The following is a 17,135-nucleotide window of genomic DNA, read 5'->3' on the forward strand; positions in this document are numbered from 1 at the left end:
TATTCCAGGGAGAGCTGAGACCACCCCTTTGTGTTCCCAGCTCCTGCCAGCATGGAGTGCGTGACACTGAGTTGCTGCAGGATCCTTTCCTTGTAAATTTCTTATCTTCAACATTTGAAATTATTCTGAGCCTGCATTTAGGACTGTGCTTTGTTAGCTTTACTTGCTCCCTTCATCACTCCTTCAGCTTCTCCATAAACCATTCTCCTCCTGCGTGGCTTTCCTAAAATTCCACTTAAATCTGTTTCCACTCCTTGTTTGCTTTACTGTCTGAACAGAACAAACTATTGGATCAGTCAGAATGCTTTCCGGGGATGTGGAAATAATGTTATAAAAACATACAAGTGTCTCATAACAGAGCTGGGAGCAAAATATTGAGCAAGCCTGCATTGTGCAAATTTGCATACACTAGTGCTCAGCCAATCCCCAGTCATGACTTGCAGTGCCCCCTGCTAGTCAACTTCTGTTGTGCTGATTCACAACTGGGAGGTGGGTTTAATCTCTGTTCACCTCAAGCTAAACAGCTGTGTGCTACTATGCAGCCATTCTGGCTGTATTTCAGTGTCTTGCCAGTGATCTCTGCCTAGGCTGTAGAATTATGGGTTATCTTATTTCATGTAGCATTTGTGTCCTACATATTTTTGTTGTGGTTCTTTTCAGAATACACTTCAAAAGCTTCATTCAAAAATAAGAGGTTTTTTTCAAGTCAGTAAAAGGAAACTACACTGAAAAATACAGGCTCAACTGTTTTCAATCTATCAGTGGAGTTTGTAAAGTGCTTTGGGGATGAAAAGTGTGATGTAGATAAAAACAATCATTTTTATTTCTGTTATCTTCAAAGTACCAGAGTTTGGCTGGAAAGGTTCAGTTCAAAACCCCTTTGTTTCTCCATTTTGTCATGATCTATCATGTCTTTGCATGATCGGGTCCGCTTTAATGTGTCTCAGCAGAGAACTGCAATATAAAGGTAGCTACTGAAGATACTTTTGCAAACTATTTCATTTGTATAAACTCTAATTTAGAATTAACGGGTGCCAGCAGTTCACCTTAAAATATGAAGCTCTTAGGCTACGTCTACACTGGCGCATTCTCACGCAAAAACTCTTTTGCGGAAGAGTTCTTCTGCAAAAATTCTTCCAGAAGAGAGCGTCTACACTGGCATGTGCTTTTGCGCAAGAGCATCCATGCCCGTGTAGACTCTCTCTCTTGAGCAAGAAAGCTCTGGTGGTCATTTTAACCATAGGGCTTGCTTGCGCAAGGAATTCATGTTGCCTGTCTACACTACCTCTTGAGCAAGAACAGTTGCGCAAAAGGGCTTATTCCTGAGCGGGAGCATCAGAGTTCTGATGCAAGAAGCCCTGATTTCATACATTAGAACATCAGTTTACTTGCACAAGAACACGCGGCCAGTGTAGACAGGCAGAAATTTTTGCGTAAGAGCAGCCGCTTTTGTGCAAGATCGCACCAGTGTAGAGACAGCCTTAGTGTCTGAAAGTAGAAATGTTTCCTCTCTCAAAATTTCTCCCATCTCTCCCATTCCAAAACACCTCAAAGAATCTAGGGCGATCCAGGAAACATTCTGATAGGCAGCTACTGGGATGAAGTTTGGCACTGCAATGTTGATTGGCCAGTGGCTTTATCACTGTTGAGAGGGACATTTAATTTGCACTGCTGAGATAAGAATAGCCCTTACAAAGGGAAGTGGGGAAAACCCACACATTGTGATCACTTTTTATTAGTCTCAGATTTTGCTGTTGCTGCAGACCATATGGGTCAGATTTGTGCAACACTTTCCAAGGTGCTGGCAAAAACAGGGACAGGAGTTTAATGTATCAATTTAAACATACATTCCAGAAAGGTAAAACAGCTGAAACAGAATCTGTCCCAAAACAAAGTGTTGTAACTTCCCTTTGTGCAGTGTGTGAAAGTGAATGGAAGACAGGGAGAGTATATAAAGGCATGTGATAGGGTCAATCTATCTTCCATGTTACACACACCTTGATAGAAACTCCCTTGCAGCAGCAGCAACAAAATTCATGGGAGGCGGAAAGCAGTTTTTAAAATCTGTAAGAAAATCTTTTAACAGATTTAGATTTTAAACATATTTGAAAAAAAGTAAAATCAGCTGGGATTGTCAATCTCTTAGTCATGTTGCTACCCAGAAGAAAGGGGTGAAACCAAATAGCCCATGTCGCACCATTCTACAAATATGCCTTCATGTGCCTGAAGGCTTCTAAAAGTCCCATCAAATGCAACTCTTTGCCTCTTGCACTCCTTCCCTTCCCCTTCAAATGACACTGGTCTTCAGTAAGCACCTTCTACTAATGTAATTTTTCCCTTTGGTCTTAAATGGTGAAGGAAGAAAAATAAATTGATAGAGCTGGATGGGACTGCGGGAGTGGGGCGGGAGAAGCTTATTTCTCTGCTGTGAAATTATGGGCGGAGTCCTAACAGTACACAAGGTTGCTTTGTCTACTTGGGCGTGAATGGTCTTCGTCCCATTCTTTCTTTCTGTGGACACATGCATCAGAACTACCCAAAACCCCTCTAAGCTAATATTTGGTCATGTCCCCAGCCATAAATCAATCTCTTAACTAACAAAAATCCTTGGTTATCCAAATGGTTTGGGGAACCTCTAAATATTTCAGATAAGTGGGGTAGTTTGTGTGTAAATACATGGATCTGAACCAGAACCCCAGAATAGGCTGAGCCACAATATTTGGGGGCGGGGGGGCGGCGAGAGGGGAATGATTCAGCCAATCTCCTGTTTTTTAATAATTAATTAAAAAATGTAACTAGTGACTGGAATTTTGTTGGCTAATGGGAGGGTGCAACAGAGATTCAGGGAGGGGAAGGGGGAAGTTGTTACATACTTATCTGTTGCAGAAATTACCCTAGTACTGTCTGCACTGTATTCTGTTTGCACATCTTAATTGCTTTCATTGGAATGTTGGCATTAAAATACCCTACAGTGATACACTGGAAAGAGATGGGGCTGTGAGATTGGATGTGAGGTGGGCAATAGTTGTCACTGCCCCAACTGCACCCCAAAACGGTAACCAATACATTATACACAGTCCACAAAGCCGCTCCTCCTGCCCTGTTCTCCAGTTCAGAGAGCTGATGGAAAATGTCTCCTCTCAAATACAGCTCTTTAGCAAGCCAAGTGAAGTCTAGGTCACCTATGGTCAGAGGGCTTGGCTCTTCAGAGTTCCTCTTTTTCCTCCTCATTACAAATGCAGGCACTTCTTTGGCTGTTCATGAAGGGTCGGCAGCCCAGAGTCCAGACAGTGTTAAACACTGTATCTGCTACAGATTCGCATGCTGTCAGGAGGGAAAAGAACAGGGTACATCAGCAGTGGTCACACTTCCATTGCTTGTTAAAATAGTCCCAGGACTGGCTTACAAGCCAACTGTTAATTGTGTGGGTCGGAGGGGTAGCCATACTGGTCTGTAAATTTAAAAACAAGTTGTCCTGTGGCACCTTAGAAACTAACATATATATTCTATATATAACGTGTGTGTGTGTGTGTGTGTGTGTGTGTATGTGTGTGTGTGGTGAGCTTTCATGGGCAAAACCCACTTCTTCAGATGAGCACATCATCTAGCCTTTGTGGGTGTCATCCTGGCAGAACCTAGCACACAGGACAAAAGGATTCAAGTCAGCTTTTCAGAGGACAGGTCTACATGATGGACACTTCACACCCCTGACACAGCTGTGCAGGGTGAAGTATGAGCTCTGATACAGCTTCTCTGGTAAAAGCCCCTATTGTAGTGTAGACTGTCATACTGGCAAAACTCACTTTAGCAGCTCAGTAATAGAGATGTAGCCATGTTAGTCTGGTCTTGCTGAAACAAAATACAGGACCATACAGCACTTTAAAGACTAACAAGATGGTTTATTAGGTGATGAGCGTTCATGAGCCAGACCCACTTCCTCAGATCAAATTGTGGAAGAAAATTGGCATGACCATATATACCAAAGGGATACAATAAAAAAAAGTGAACACATATAAAATTGACGAATCAGATTTTAGAATGGGGGTGGTGAGGGGGGGAGGTTAGTGTCTATGAGATAATGATATTAGGAGTGATATTTGGGGAAGCTATCTTTGTAATGGGTAAGATAGTTAGCATCTTTGTTAAGGCCCATTCGTAAAGTGTCAAATTTAAGCATGAATGACAGTTCTGAGGTTTCCCTTTGTAGTCTGGTATTAAAGTCACAGCACAGTTTGTTTCATGTGGGAAGGGGCTGGAATAAGCTATTCTGCCAAAGCGGTGTGCACATTTGGAATGCTTGGCCAGTACGGTGTAACAATTTAGCTACGCTGCTGAAGTGCTGTTAAAGTAGATCTCGGCTGGGTTGCTAGAGAGAACAAACAAAAGACAGCCAGAGCTCTAAAAACCTGTGCTCATAAGTTTGGATCTGTGCAGCCAGTAACTTTGTGTGGGGATGGGTGGGAGAGGAGTTCTCCTACACACACGCACCCAGAACCTCACATCTATTGACCTCTGACTGAGGAGCGCTGTTCACAGCAATTTCTGAGCTACTCATGGAGGTAGGTATTGTGGGAGTGTCAATTAAAAGCAGAAGTTCCTGCTTGCATCACCCCCCACATAGGGTCTAGCTACCCTGCAACTCTGCCACTAAGTTCAAGTCCATGACCAGAATGGGTGTTTCTTTGCTCATCTCTTTGCATCTCAGATCCTGAAATACCACTTCCTGCCCACCGAGCCAACAAGATTGGCCAGTTTTCCTTTTGCTCACTAATCTGACACAGGTTTATCCCAATCCCATGAACCCTGCCAAATCCCAACACTCCGTCCAGTCCTTTTTTCCAGACCACCCCATTTGTCCTTTTTTTCCGTTCTTGACTTTGCATCAGCTTAGGCCAGTCTCTCGCTCCTTGTGTTCCAAACACCCTCCTCCAAATCAGTTTCCGGCACACACTTGTGATGCCTTCCAATGCTGTACTCCCCATATCAGGTCTTCACTCATTCCTAGACTCAAATGGCTATCTCACGATCTTTCTGAATTCGTTTTTTGTGTTAGTTAAACATAGGATACTTAGTGTTGTATAAATCTCTCTGGGTATGTCTACACAGCCACCCTAGTTCGAACTAGGGTGGCTAATGTAAGCATTCGAACTTGCAAATGAAGCCCAGGATTTAAATATCCCAGGCTTTATTTGCATGTTCCCGGGTGCCGCCATTTTTAAATGCCAGGTAGTTCGAACTCCCTGCCCGCGACAATGAGGAGTAACGGTAGTCTGAATTAGGAGCTTTAATTCGAACTACCTAGTCTGTGCCGCGTGTAGCCGCGGGCAGGGAGTTCGAACTACCTGGCATTTAAAAATGGCGGCACCCGGGAACATGAAAATAAAGCCTGGGATATTTAAATCCTGGGCTTCATTTGCAAGTTCAAATGTCTACATTAGCCACCCTAGTTCGAACTAGGGTGGCAGTGTAGACATACCCTCTGTGTGTAACCCACACCTCGTGTGGTTCACTGCCCCATGTAATAGCATTTAGACCACTTCCAGTGAGAGATAAGAACAAGGGAGCTCTACAGCTTAAGTTGTATCAGCTGGTTTTATAGCTCAAGCTGTAGAGGCTCCTATACTAAGCTCCATAGGTCCCAGGTACAAAGCCACCCAGTGGCGATGACAAATGTGTTTTCAATATGACTTTGGTTGGAGTATCTAAGCCAGAAGTGGGATAAATGTGGTCAGGGGGCTGCCTCTGACCCACCAAGCCACTGGATTTGGTCTACAGGAGCCTCGGCCCAAAAAGGAGTCCTAACCCATGGACCTCAGCCAGGCTCCCTGCCTGCCCCACTCTGCTCAGAGCAGCTCTCTGAACACTGCTAGCCCAGGGGGGAAGATTCATGCACTACCCCCAGCCCCAGCACAATCTCTCAGCTTCTATTGGCTGGTTTCTAGCCAATGGGAGCTGCCTGTTTGCAGGACAGGCAGTGCATGAAGTATCTCTAGGCTCGCAGCTGCAAATGGCTCCTGTAGCTGGTGCAGGGACTTAGAAGGCAGGGATGGGAACCATCCAAGTAAGTGTCTACCAGCCAAAGCCTGCCTCTGGCACCCCAGTCCCTCCTTCCCTCCAACTCTCTGCCTTTCTCCTGCTCCTCTTACCCCTCCCCCCCAGACCCTGCATCTTGCTCCTGCATCCCTTCTCCCAGTCAGAATCATCTCCTGCACCCATTCCCCCTCCTGGACCCTGCATGCTCTTCTGCACTCAAGTCTTCTGCTACAGGTCACAACCTTCTCCTTCATCCAAACTCCATCCCAGACCCCATGCCCCTGCACCCTAATCACTTACCCCAAGTTCCTTTCTGCACCCAAGCTCCATCCCAGACCCTACACAGACCCTGCACCTTCTCCATTAATATAATGGAAGAGTGCTGCCCTTGACCACTGCCCTTGACCACTTACCAAACTCTTGAAGTGGCCCCTCTTCAAAAATTATTTGCCCACCCCTGATTTAAGTACTGCAGGGAAAGGAAGGTTCACATTGAGCCTGCCAAAGAAACCCACTTTTTCTCTTCACCTCATCTTCATCTGCAGTCCATGCATGCCACTTCTGTGGGGTGGTTTTCTGGGCTAAGGAGTTGTACAGCATGGATACCCTCCACTCAGAATACACCGTCTGCAGCCCATAGGAACTTTGTCTCAATAACCATGAACTTCTGCGTCCATGCCTGCCACTTGTGCCTTGTTGGATGGTGGAGGGTGAAGTTGTCACCAAGACATGTAGGTCCCAGCTATTAATTGACTCTCAGGTCAGGACTGACACGTTGAACAGGATCCAGAATTGGCTCAAGAACCAGTGGAGAGTTTTGTTGAAATGTGTCCTACCAATTCATTTTATTTAGCAGCTTGGCTTCAGTATAATGAACTGTAGCTTCCATGTGGCCTTTGCCAACAGTCCCCAAGTAGGGTGACGTCCAGCATGATGAAGGGATGTAACACTGGCTAAATCCACATCAAAGAGGAAAGGACAGTCTGTGGGCTAACTGTAGTTGAATAAAGGCATTTCTGGCCCATTACTGTTTGGGTGCCCAGGAGTGCAGTTAACCCAACAAGACCCTTAGAATGTCCAGTGCGCGCGCGCACGCGCGCGCGCACACTCTCTCTCTCTCTCTCTCTCTCTGAAGTTAATTACTTATTGCTGCTCAAATGGTCCCTACTCTGCTAATATTGCCTGAATTGCAGTAATAATAGCCAGGAGCTGTTTCCTAGCTAGGTTGAACAGAGCAGCTGTGATTCTAGTAAACATTTCTACGTTTGATCAGTTCTAAAATTCACAAAACTGGTCATATCAGCCTCAAATTTGATGGGCTAGTTCTGAGACAGGGTTAGAGTTTCTCAACCAAACATGAACAAAATCAGACACAATGTTCAGGAACTGAATCCTAAAAACCAAGTCGTTCATGGGCGCTCAAGGTTTGTCATATTTTTTAAAGGTAGCAAGAACCTAATTCATTGGACTTGCTAGTTGAGAAGTGAGACAGCACCAGAGTTTCATAGTTTAAAGCCACATTTCAAAAGCAGTTGATCTGAATAATGTTTGTAATCAAAAGGAAATTGCAGTAACAGTGCAGCTTTAGCACACAAATCAGAAGGTCTTCCACAGTTACTCTCAGAAGCATGCGCTGGCCAGGAGCACTCTGAGGTATTTCAGGAATTTAGGAGCAGCTGGGGAAGTGTAGTTCTTCCCCGCCCCCATCCCAACTCACTGAACCTCCTGCAGCTATAGCATGCTAGAGATACATATCTGCACTACAGCAGCATAGCTGTGGTGCTATAGCAGTGCTGCTGTAACACCATCCTTTAGGTTTTAGGTAAATGGAAGGGTTTTCCAGTGTAGTTAATCCATTTCTCTGAGATGTCGTAGCTAAGTTGATGGAAGAGCTTTTCCATTCACCTACCTGTGTCTACAGTAGAAGTTAAGGGTGATCTAATTATGTTTCACCGGGCATAACATTTTTCACAGCCCTGAATGATATAGGTAGGTCCATCTAATTTTAAGTGTAGCCCAGGCCTACCTCTTCCCTGTGTTAAGCTCCATGAGGCCTGCTGGCAGGAGAAGGGAGGAGAGCTGTGTGTACTGTTTCTAATTTAAGCCGCCATTCTAGGAGGGGGATATACACCCGAGCAAGTCACTGTGATGTGACTATAATGTTCACTTGATTTGTGTAGGAATCTGCATTTAGCTTCTCAGCCAACCTCTCCATCTTGGACATTGGAGCTACTGGGAGAGTATTGTCTCCATTTCAGGATTAGGAGATGATAAAATGGGGAGTATCTATGATGTCTCTTTCTCCCTGTCGTTTCTCCCCCACAGTGGCTTTACTCAGGTGAAAAGAATAATTAAGAGGTGGCAGCCCCTATGGGCAAGCTTCAACTCACCCCAAATCAAGGTCTCAGAGTGTGAACCTTGAAATTGGGGCTTATAAATGTATCATGTAGATAAGAACATTTTGTCATAAAGTTAAATACGGTGGAAAATTAATCCCTTTCTAAAACATTAACATTGAGACTTTTAAACCTGGCTAAGGGATTTGGACACCCAATTCCCAGTGGAAAGTAATAGGAACTGAGCATCCAAATGACAATAGGTGGATTTCAAACTCCCACCCTAAGATAAAAGTGACTAGTGTTGAAGGTTTTATTTTTAAAATGTTGATAAACTTCCAGCATAAAAGCACATTAGGCAAAAGTCTGGGGGCAGGCCGGCCTTAGAAAGGAGGTAGGCAATGTTCAAGTAAAAGTTAGGGCTCACTCATCCTTTTGGTCTAGGCATATTACACATGCCACTGTGGCATGTCACAAGGGCAGAGTCTGTCTAGTTGCAGAATTGCAACAAAAACCTGCTGCCATGTGGTAGGAAAAGGAATTTGTGCCCCCTCTCCTTTGGAAATTGGAGCTGAAGCCACCTGCCCCTAGCAAGGCTGAGTTGGGTGCAAAACTCACCTTCAACTTTGGAGACGAAACCCAGGCTCCGTTTGAGGTCTGAGCAGATGGAGTGGAGGCACCAGCGGAACTTGGCATCACAGCGGTATTTGTTGGCTCCGCAGGTGTCATAACAAACATCCAGCTGGTTACAGCATTTAGTCATGGCAGGGATGCCTAAATCCAACTGGAGGTAGAGGAAGGGCAAGATAAGACAGCACTGCTCAGGTCTTGTACTCAGCGAAGGGTCTATTCCCCTCACCAATGGTAGTGATGCCCCACTTTCCCCAAACCACCAAATGCTGCTCCTCGACCCAACATGTTTATGGTACAATTCCAGTGTTAATGCCATAGTTGTAACAAACAGAGCTGTAAGGTCAAGAACAAATACACTGTTTTTTGGTTTATATTTTCCTGATGGTCTGTGTGTTATTTCTTGTAACACACGTGAGAGTTATGCATGGGCCTGCTCAGATCAAGATGGGAACGAAGCCCTTCTTTGGTAAATTACTACTAGACAGTGTTTCTCTTCCACATCCCCAGTGTAGGGGTCTCATTTCCCCTCCTGGCTTCTAGCACTCGTGAATGCATTCATGTGCAGGAGAAGACAGAAACCTCCAGAGGGGCTGGTGATGGTGTCCAGTTTAAGGAACTAATATAATTTAGTCCATGAGGGATTTTTTTAACAGAAGTTTAATTGGTGCAGATTCTGGTGGGAACAGAAGTAGGCTAATTAGCCATGCCGGCTTTTAGAGGCTCTTCAAGGAACATTCTCAGCCTACAGATTAGCTTGATTAACTTTGATTTCATGGATTGCTTTAAAATATAACCACTGTATACAAAGCATGGAAGCCAGTTGAATTTACTTAGCACTCAATATTGAGCCGGGGAGTGCTAAAAAGGGTCCAAAGGGCTGCATAGTGGGAGATTTATGAAAGCAAACACCAATCCTCACCTGGAAATTGGCTTTGCAATGAACACCAGGCATTGCCATTTATCTTTACCATGGAATAATTGAACTGCCTTGCACTGAATGTTCCCTGGTGATGGATCCAGTTAAAAGTGTATGATCCTTATCTGGATTTCCATTAAGTAGGTTCTGTTGCACCAGTGCTCTGTAGCCAATGCACCAATTCCTTCTGAACAGCTTCTGTTGCCATCCTTTGCTTCTCCGGAAGCAAAGGAGACATTATCAGCTAAGGAGACCTTATCTGACAATAAATATAAGACAATTGGAATTTCATATCATCCACCCACACGTTTAACTCCTATTGGCAGGATTATTCATCTACTACAAGCAGCAGCCACCAACATTTGGAAGCTGATCACTCTGCAGAGAGTAAATTAATGGTTATCCTTAAAGTTACATTTTCCCCTTCACTTGCCATCATGGGCAGCCATAGAATCATAGAGCTGGAAGAGACCTCAGGAGGTCATCAAGTCCAACGCCCTGCCCACGGCAGGACCAATCCCAACTTAAATCAACCCAGTTAGGGCTTTCTCAAGCCGAGACTTAAAAACCTCTAGGGATGGAGATTCCATCATCTCCCTAGGTAACCCATTCCAGTACTTCACTACCCTCCTAGTGAAATAGTTTTTCCTAATATCCAACCTAGACCTCTCCCACTGAAACTTGAGACCATTGCTCCTTGTTCTGCCATTCGTCACTACTGAGAACAGCCTTTCTCCATCCTCTTTGGAACCTCCCTTCAGAAAATTAAAAGCTGCTATCAAATCCCCCCTCACTCTTCTTTTCTGCAGACTAAACAAACCCAAATCCCTCAGTGTCTCCTCATAGGTCATGCGCTCCAGCCCCCTAATCATTTTGGTCACCCTCTGCTGGACCCTCTTCAATGCATCCACATCCTTTCTATAGTGGGAGGCCCAGAACTGGACACAGTAGTCCAGATGTGGCCTCATCAGAACCGAATAAAGGGGAATAATCACTTATCTGGATCTGCTGGCAATGCTTCTCCTGATGCACCCTAATATGCCATTAGCCTTCTTGGCTACAAGTGCACACTGTTGACTCATATTCAGTTTCTCATCCACTGTAATCTCCAGGTCTTTTTCTGCAGAACTGCTACTTAGCCATTCTGCTAGACAATGGCAAACCTAGCCAGACAATTTAATTCTATAATATGATATGATTAACTGTCACAGCAATTTTTGAGCCATACCCTCACGTTTCCGAAGAGCTGTCTGCAGCCTATCATATCAACATCACATATCAAAACCGGGCCACATTTTTAACTATTTGATTTTTTTTCTTTTAGCTGATTATTCTGGTTAGTGAATTATTTTATTGGAGAATTAGGTGTTAGCAACAGTACATACACTTTCTGGTACCTTGAGACCCAGGAAGTAGGAACTGCAGCCATTGGGCTCCTGTGGCTTGTAGTTTGGTCTTGGCATTGGAGCCTTCCCTGGAAAAACAGAGAAATATGAAAAGTCAAGTGTGTTGGTCCTGACAACAGAAATGCGTAGTTGAGTGCAACTCAGATTGTGATGCATCGAACTTAGAGGTAAGCACAGGTTCTTTGCTTTTGGTTTGCCAAAAGCAAAGAAACATTGTACAAGGAAAGTCTTAAATACAGCCTCCTACAGGCATACCAGCTCCACTGAACACCCAGGATATGTCCAGAGAGAGAACCATCATCTGTCTAATTGCTTGTTTTAAGAAGAAAAGCATGAGCTGCTCCTTTTAGATCAAGTGATACACAGCACAGCACTCCCTGAGGACTAGGGAATGGGCAATGCCTCATTAGGGTCAGGCATTGGCAGTGTCATTGGAACCATTCTTATAGTGGGGGTGCTGAGAGCCATTGAACCAAACTGTAAACCCTGTGTATAGGAGACACCACTTCAAGTTAGGGTGCTGCAGCACCACTGCACCCCTAGTTACAGCGTCTATGGGCGGTTGCAATTCACGCAATCAGTAGCCTTTTAAGAAGGGCCAGACCATTGCTGGTTTACAGCCTGGCCCCCTCCCCCCACTGGACAGTCTGTTGTATATGGACCCAAATATGGGTCCCATGTGCTTCTAAATCAGGTGGGTCTGGGCTGGGCCTAGTTACTGTTCCAAGCTCTGCACCTCCAGCTCGCGTTCTCGGGCCTTCTTGGGGAGATGGGGACTCTGCATTCCAGCTGCCTCAGATCTCCTGAGCTACTCAGTCCCTGCTACATTCTCCACCCGGGCAATATTCAAGTAGGAAAGAGAGGGGACATCCACTTTTGTGTAATTGTTGGTAATAGAACCCTCCACAAGGGACTTTACATTTCACCCTGCTGTTTATTTCTTTCAACAGAAGCTTGGGACAGTGGGGCCCCCAGCATTGGATACTCAAGCCCCGGGCACACTCAATTACTCTGCCCATCTTTACCCAGCCCCATGCAGTCCTGGTCTGGAAATCATGACTTCTAGAGCTCTTAAATGTTAAAGATAGGTCCCTTGATGTTGGGACAGGTCTGAGAAAGAGGCAATGACCTGCACAATGCTGCAAATCCCACCTGTCCACTCACCCACAGAGCCTGGCATCTGAAGTTGGGGAAACTGTCTAGAGAATTGTTTTACTTGAAGCTTCTTTTGTTTGGATGCCTGTAAATATGGTTCTTGGTTTTTCACCAATGCCTTGCCCACAGAAGTGCCTCACTATCCCGCCAATATTTTTCAGTGAACAGCCACATAACCATAGACACACACACATACTTATTTTGGGTTATGTAATGTGCATTCTCAGTCCTCCACAATGCTGCTCTCTGCTGGTGAAAAATCAGGAACCATGTGAGGCTATGTCTAGACTACACCCCACAATTTGCATGCCTTTTTTCAATAGTTTTTGTGGAAGAGGCTTTTCCATTTGGCCCGCCTACACTAGGCCAGATTTCGGAAAAACCTCCTCTTTCAGAAGAGCCCTTCTTCCTTGTGGGAGGTGGAAGACAGGGCTTCCAAAAGAGCGTGTCTGCTCTTCTGTTAAAAAAAAAAAAAAAAAAAAAGCAGAAGAACAGACACATTATCCCGGAAAAAACCCGTAGTGTAGACATAGCCTCAGTTGGCAGCCAGGAGAAGGAAGAGTCATTATCAGCATGAGATGGATATGGCCATTATAATTAAGTCCTGATCTGTATTTTGGCAATGCAGCTTAGCAGTGTTACAAGGCTGAAAATAAAAAGAGCAGCAGGAAGAATTTGTAACACTTGTCCTGAGGAAAAGAGACTTGATCTTTTAATTCCTGTTATAGTTGCAGGTGGCTGGCTTAGGTCAAGGGACCCTGCATTTATTCTTCCTATGAACAAATTAATTTTATCTCAGATGTTTTGGATTCCACCTCCCTAGTTTGCAGCTTCAAATTCCTGAACTGGGGGAGAACAGCATGGACAAATATGACTATGTGGATCATCAAAAGACCCATTGTTAAGCAGCGTAAGACCTGATCCTGCATTCCTGCCCTCTGAAACTCCTTTTGAATCAGTGGGATTCTTTTGGGCACACAGACACTGACTACAGGCTTTGTGAAACCTTAATCTGAATAAAATGGTTTTCTGTTTTAGTACATTTACACACTGGCCTGCAGTGCATAGAAACACAAACCTGCACTGGTGCTGAGGAACCAAAAGTTACCCTGACCAATTTATTTCAAGTCTTATGATACTGCCCTAATAATAGGAACCCTAGATATACACAAGGTGGACTCACTGTCCCAAGTGAGTAGAATCCAAAAAGTAAACAACTGGCATTAATGGTGAATTCTTCAAGCTTTAATAATTTGAGATGTTAGTAATGGAGTTGAAAGATCCTTTCCATTATGATCTTTAGTTTGACACTGACAGTCATTCATTTCCAGAGAAGGCTTCAAAACATGCCCTCTTATGCTATTTCAGCACATCATTCGACTCTGGCTGGAGTCCTGGTTTCACATAAATGCTCTGTTATGAAAAGCCTTTAGAACATGGGACTTGCTATGTGTGGGCATATTTTAAATTTGTATGTGGTGGTTGTAATTGTAAGATGGGTGGAGAACATTTTGGCTTAATTTTTCATTTTTTAAAAAATGTTGAGTTAATGTGTTGCACAAATGTGGGTGTGAATTTCCTCTCAGCATTTGTCACACCTACATGGATATCTCCCATCTCCCAGGTCAGAGTAACCAATGAGAGGTGCTTTACATGTTGATGGACAACCTCATCTTTCAGCAAATGAAGCCACTAATGTTTCCTCCCCTTTTTGTAGCAGGACTGAGAGACAGTTGGAAACATCCCAATAGCAGTGTGGCAGCTAATATCTAGTCTGTATTTTCTTCTTCAGCAAAAAAACCACTCTCCTCATAAACTGAGGGATTTGTTTTTAAATTGAACTACTTAAAAGAAAAAAATTGGAAATCTCAAACAATGGTCAGCTAAGGATGAAGTGTCTCTTACAGTGTTCCCAGCCCTAACTTCTGAAGGGCTGGGACAAATGAAATGCTAGGTGGGGGGAGAGGGGTTTTTTGGTGGTTGAAATACTGGTGCCTCTCTGTCCTCCCTTTGCTCCCTTTCTCGTAACCTCTCTATGTACATTGTTCTACCTGATAGTGGCAGTTATGGCTGTCTACTGTCATTCAGGAGCTCCCCTTATGAGTCATCAGACCCACAGGGTGCCACTGTCACAAAGCTCTGGCCTCAGGTTGTTGACAGTGTTTGTCTGCCAGTTTCTCCTCTCCCTCCCACCTTCAGAGGTAAAACGTTCCTTGTAGCAAATCTCCTGATCTCTTCAGCACAAGTTGAGCAACTTTATATTCAAGGATGCTTTTGTCTACAGACATTTTAGACTCCATCCAAAAAACTTTCCCCTTAAATCCAGTCTCAAATTGACTTGTGCCTTTAAAAAAGTTCTAAAGTCCAAGACACAGCAACTCTCTGGGACAGTCCTGAGTGTTAAGGATTCTTGTAGCCATGACAAGAGAGAGATCTTATTTACCTTTGGGTTCTCTTCCCCCCTCCCACCATCATTACTAATCTTAGAACTGCTGAATAATTAAACCCTGATGGCTGCAGTGATTGTTGCAACCTGCCTGGTCTGCTGTTTGTGAGTCATTGAAACTCCACCTACCAAGCTAATAGATTTGTAGAGCTAAAGTCTGGAAGAGCCCTTACTCTTTGTGCTTGCAAAGGCTGGGCTAGCTAACCAAACCTGATGCATGTTAAAGAAACAAACAAAAATCATCACTGGGTTATACAAAATCCTTTTGTTCTTGAGTGTTTTGGTCCCAAAGTCTGTTTGGGGTTGGTCCCTTAGTCTGGGGTGTCTTTGTCCTCTTCTGAAGAGTTGTCCCCTGCTTTGGGGCCTTAGATGACTGAGAATTGAAATTTGTGATGACTCATAGTCTCTTCTCTCCCCTTACCCCTAGTAGCAGAACAATCCAAAGGACCCCATCTTGGTCCCTATACACCAGGCTCAGTTATCAGCACACAGTTGAATTATCCATTCCTCCTCCACCCATTAGTTTTTTACTTGCTAACTTAGTACTGGGAGAATAACATGCAAAATTCAGCCATATGCCCTGGAAACAGATACAAAATGTACAAGATTTGTGTCAGGGGAGAGTATCAGTTGCGTTTGCCCTTCCCCTCTTCTAGCTCAAACTTGAAACCTCTAGCCAATATCTTACCAGATCTAGCTCTGAAATAGGTGCACCAATTCACAGGGCAGGTGCCTGAACCCATGGGGCCCTATAAAAAGGAAAGAGGCCACTTACCATATCTACATCTGTACTGACAAACCCCATTTTTTCCTCCTAACAGCTCTAAAAAAGAATCAAAATAGCTATTAACAGTTTCAAAGCCATTTCGGAGGCTCCCAATGCCCCAGTCTGCTGAGGACGATTCCTCTGCCGGTGCTTGGTTGACTGTGTTGTCCGGGGTTATTTCTTCATCACATCTTCCTAGACTCAGAGCCAGGCACAGAACCATCATCTTGACAATTAGCTTCATCTTGCAGTCAGACCAAACAAATCCAGGATCCCGAAACCCTAATGCATAGGCACGCAGTGTGGTGGGAAATGGAGCTGGGCTATCTTCGGTACAGGGCACGTATACTACTCTCTCTGCTGGACTTTAAACACTGCTGCAGTAACCAAAGTGAGGTCATAGCAATTAGAAAGTGCAAAGGTCAGACAAAGTGGAGATTTGGTCCAAGTTCAGTTCATAAAAGCGGAGAGCGGAGGACAGTTGCATAATACTTTGAAATGGTTCAAATACTTCAGCAGAGGGAACTGATTAGTGTTTAAAGGGGGGAAGGGACGGTCCCTCCTTCAAATGACAGTTCAAGTATGCTATCAGACCATGATTAGCTCATTGGGGATTGGTAGCTAGTCATGAGTTCAGTGAAACACCCTGCCTGCTTGTGGATTAGACAGATTGCCACACAACCCTTCCTGTTTGTTTGTTTTTTAAATCTCCCCTGTCTTGGGAGGTGGGGTGGGAACTTGTAAATCCTCCTCAGGCTCGAGACTGTCCATGCCAAGACAGTGAGACAAGTGTCAGATCAACAAGAATGTCCCTACTCTGTCCAGCAAGGAGGCTTTCCTGGTCAGGCAGACTTGAGTGGGCCTTCCATCAGGCCAAATGTTGCAGTCAGAGCATCTTCTACAGCATTTGTGGGTGCAAATTCTCTCCTGTAAAGCATTACAGCATACTGTATGGTGATTCTGCATTTTCTCCTTGCACGTTTGCTGGGATTCCTGCAGTAGCTGGTGTAGCAGTAGTCTGACCAACTCTACCCCAAATGGGGGAATCCCAAGGATCAATTATGGTGCCTGACAAAATGGTCGTGGGGCACATGTGAATCTTTGTGATAAAGATAACATACCGCCAGCCGTGCTTGTTCAAACGTATCAGACCAGTGATCCATGCTGTACAATTTAAAGCTGCACCTCTAAATGTCTTCATTCCACAGCATTGTTGTTCCTCCTGAGCCTGAGATCCAGCCGGCTTAATGGATTCATCTGACCTCCAGATAAGACTAAGGTTTTGGAGAAATTATTTAAACCATTTGTTCTAGTCCCTCTGGTTATAAAAAAATACTTTCCCAATCTGATGCAGTGGACTGCTGTCTTCCTAAGGCTGCAGGTAGCCTGAAATGTGTTACTGAGAATAGTGGCATCGCTAAGTTATTAAACTTTTAGGGCCAGA

General features: G+C 44.4%; 1 protein-coding gene across 2 annotated transcripts; it reads right to left on the minus strand.

Annotated features, from left to right (window-relative positions):
• Positions 1 to 1,702: 1,702 nt before the first annotated feature.
• Positions 1,703 to 16,064, minus strand: PLA2G12B (phospholipase A2 group XIIB). Of its 2 annotated transcripts, none has more exons than XM_006131989.4 (4): positions 15,701 to 16,064; positions 11,304 to 11,392; positions 8,988 to 9,153; positions 1,703 to 3,324 (listed from the first exon to the last, which is right to left on the minus strand). In XM_006131989.4, exons 1-4 carry the CDS (start codon positions 15,933 to 15,935, stop codon positions 3,206 to 3,208), a joined length of 609 nt encoding a protein of 202 aa, XP_006132051.1. In that variant the 5' UTR covers positions 15,936 to 16,064; the 3' UTR covers positions 1,703 to 3,205. The 2 variants fall into 2 exon arrangements, with proteins under 2 accessions (XP_006132051.1, XP_006132052.1); XM_006131990.4 differs by having other exon boundaries at positions 11,316 to 11,392; positions 15,701 to 16,062.
• Positions 16,065 to 17,135: the final 1,071 nt, after the last annotated feature.

This window comes from Pelodiscus sinensis, chromosome 8 (assembly GCF_049634645.1).
Source record: "Pelodiscus sinensis isolate JC-2024 chromosome 8, ASM4963464v1, whole genome shotgun sequence".
Classification (NCBI taxonomy): domain Eukaryota; kingdom Metazoa; phylum Chordata; order Testudines; family Trionychidae; genus Pelodiscus; species Pelodiscus sinensis.

What these genes read in the sequence shown, in the direction of transcription:
- PLA2G12B (XM_006131989.4), bottom strand. Translation starts at nt 15,935, where the DNA reads ATGAAGCTAATTGTCAAGATGATGGTTCTGTGCCTGGCTCTGAGTCTA. An exon ending in GTCTCAAGGTACCAGAAAGT is followed by an intron (nt 9,154 to 11,303) that starts GTATGTACTGTT and finishes CTCTACCTCCAG; the next exon opens with TTGGATTTAGGCATCCCTGC. An exon ending in TTTCGTCTCCAAAGTTGAAG is followed by an intron (nt 3,325 to 8,987) that starts GTGAGTTTTGCA and finishes CCCTCCTGACAG; the next exon opens with CATGCGAATCTGTAGCAGAT.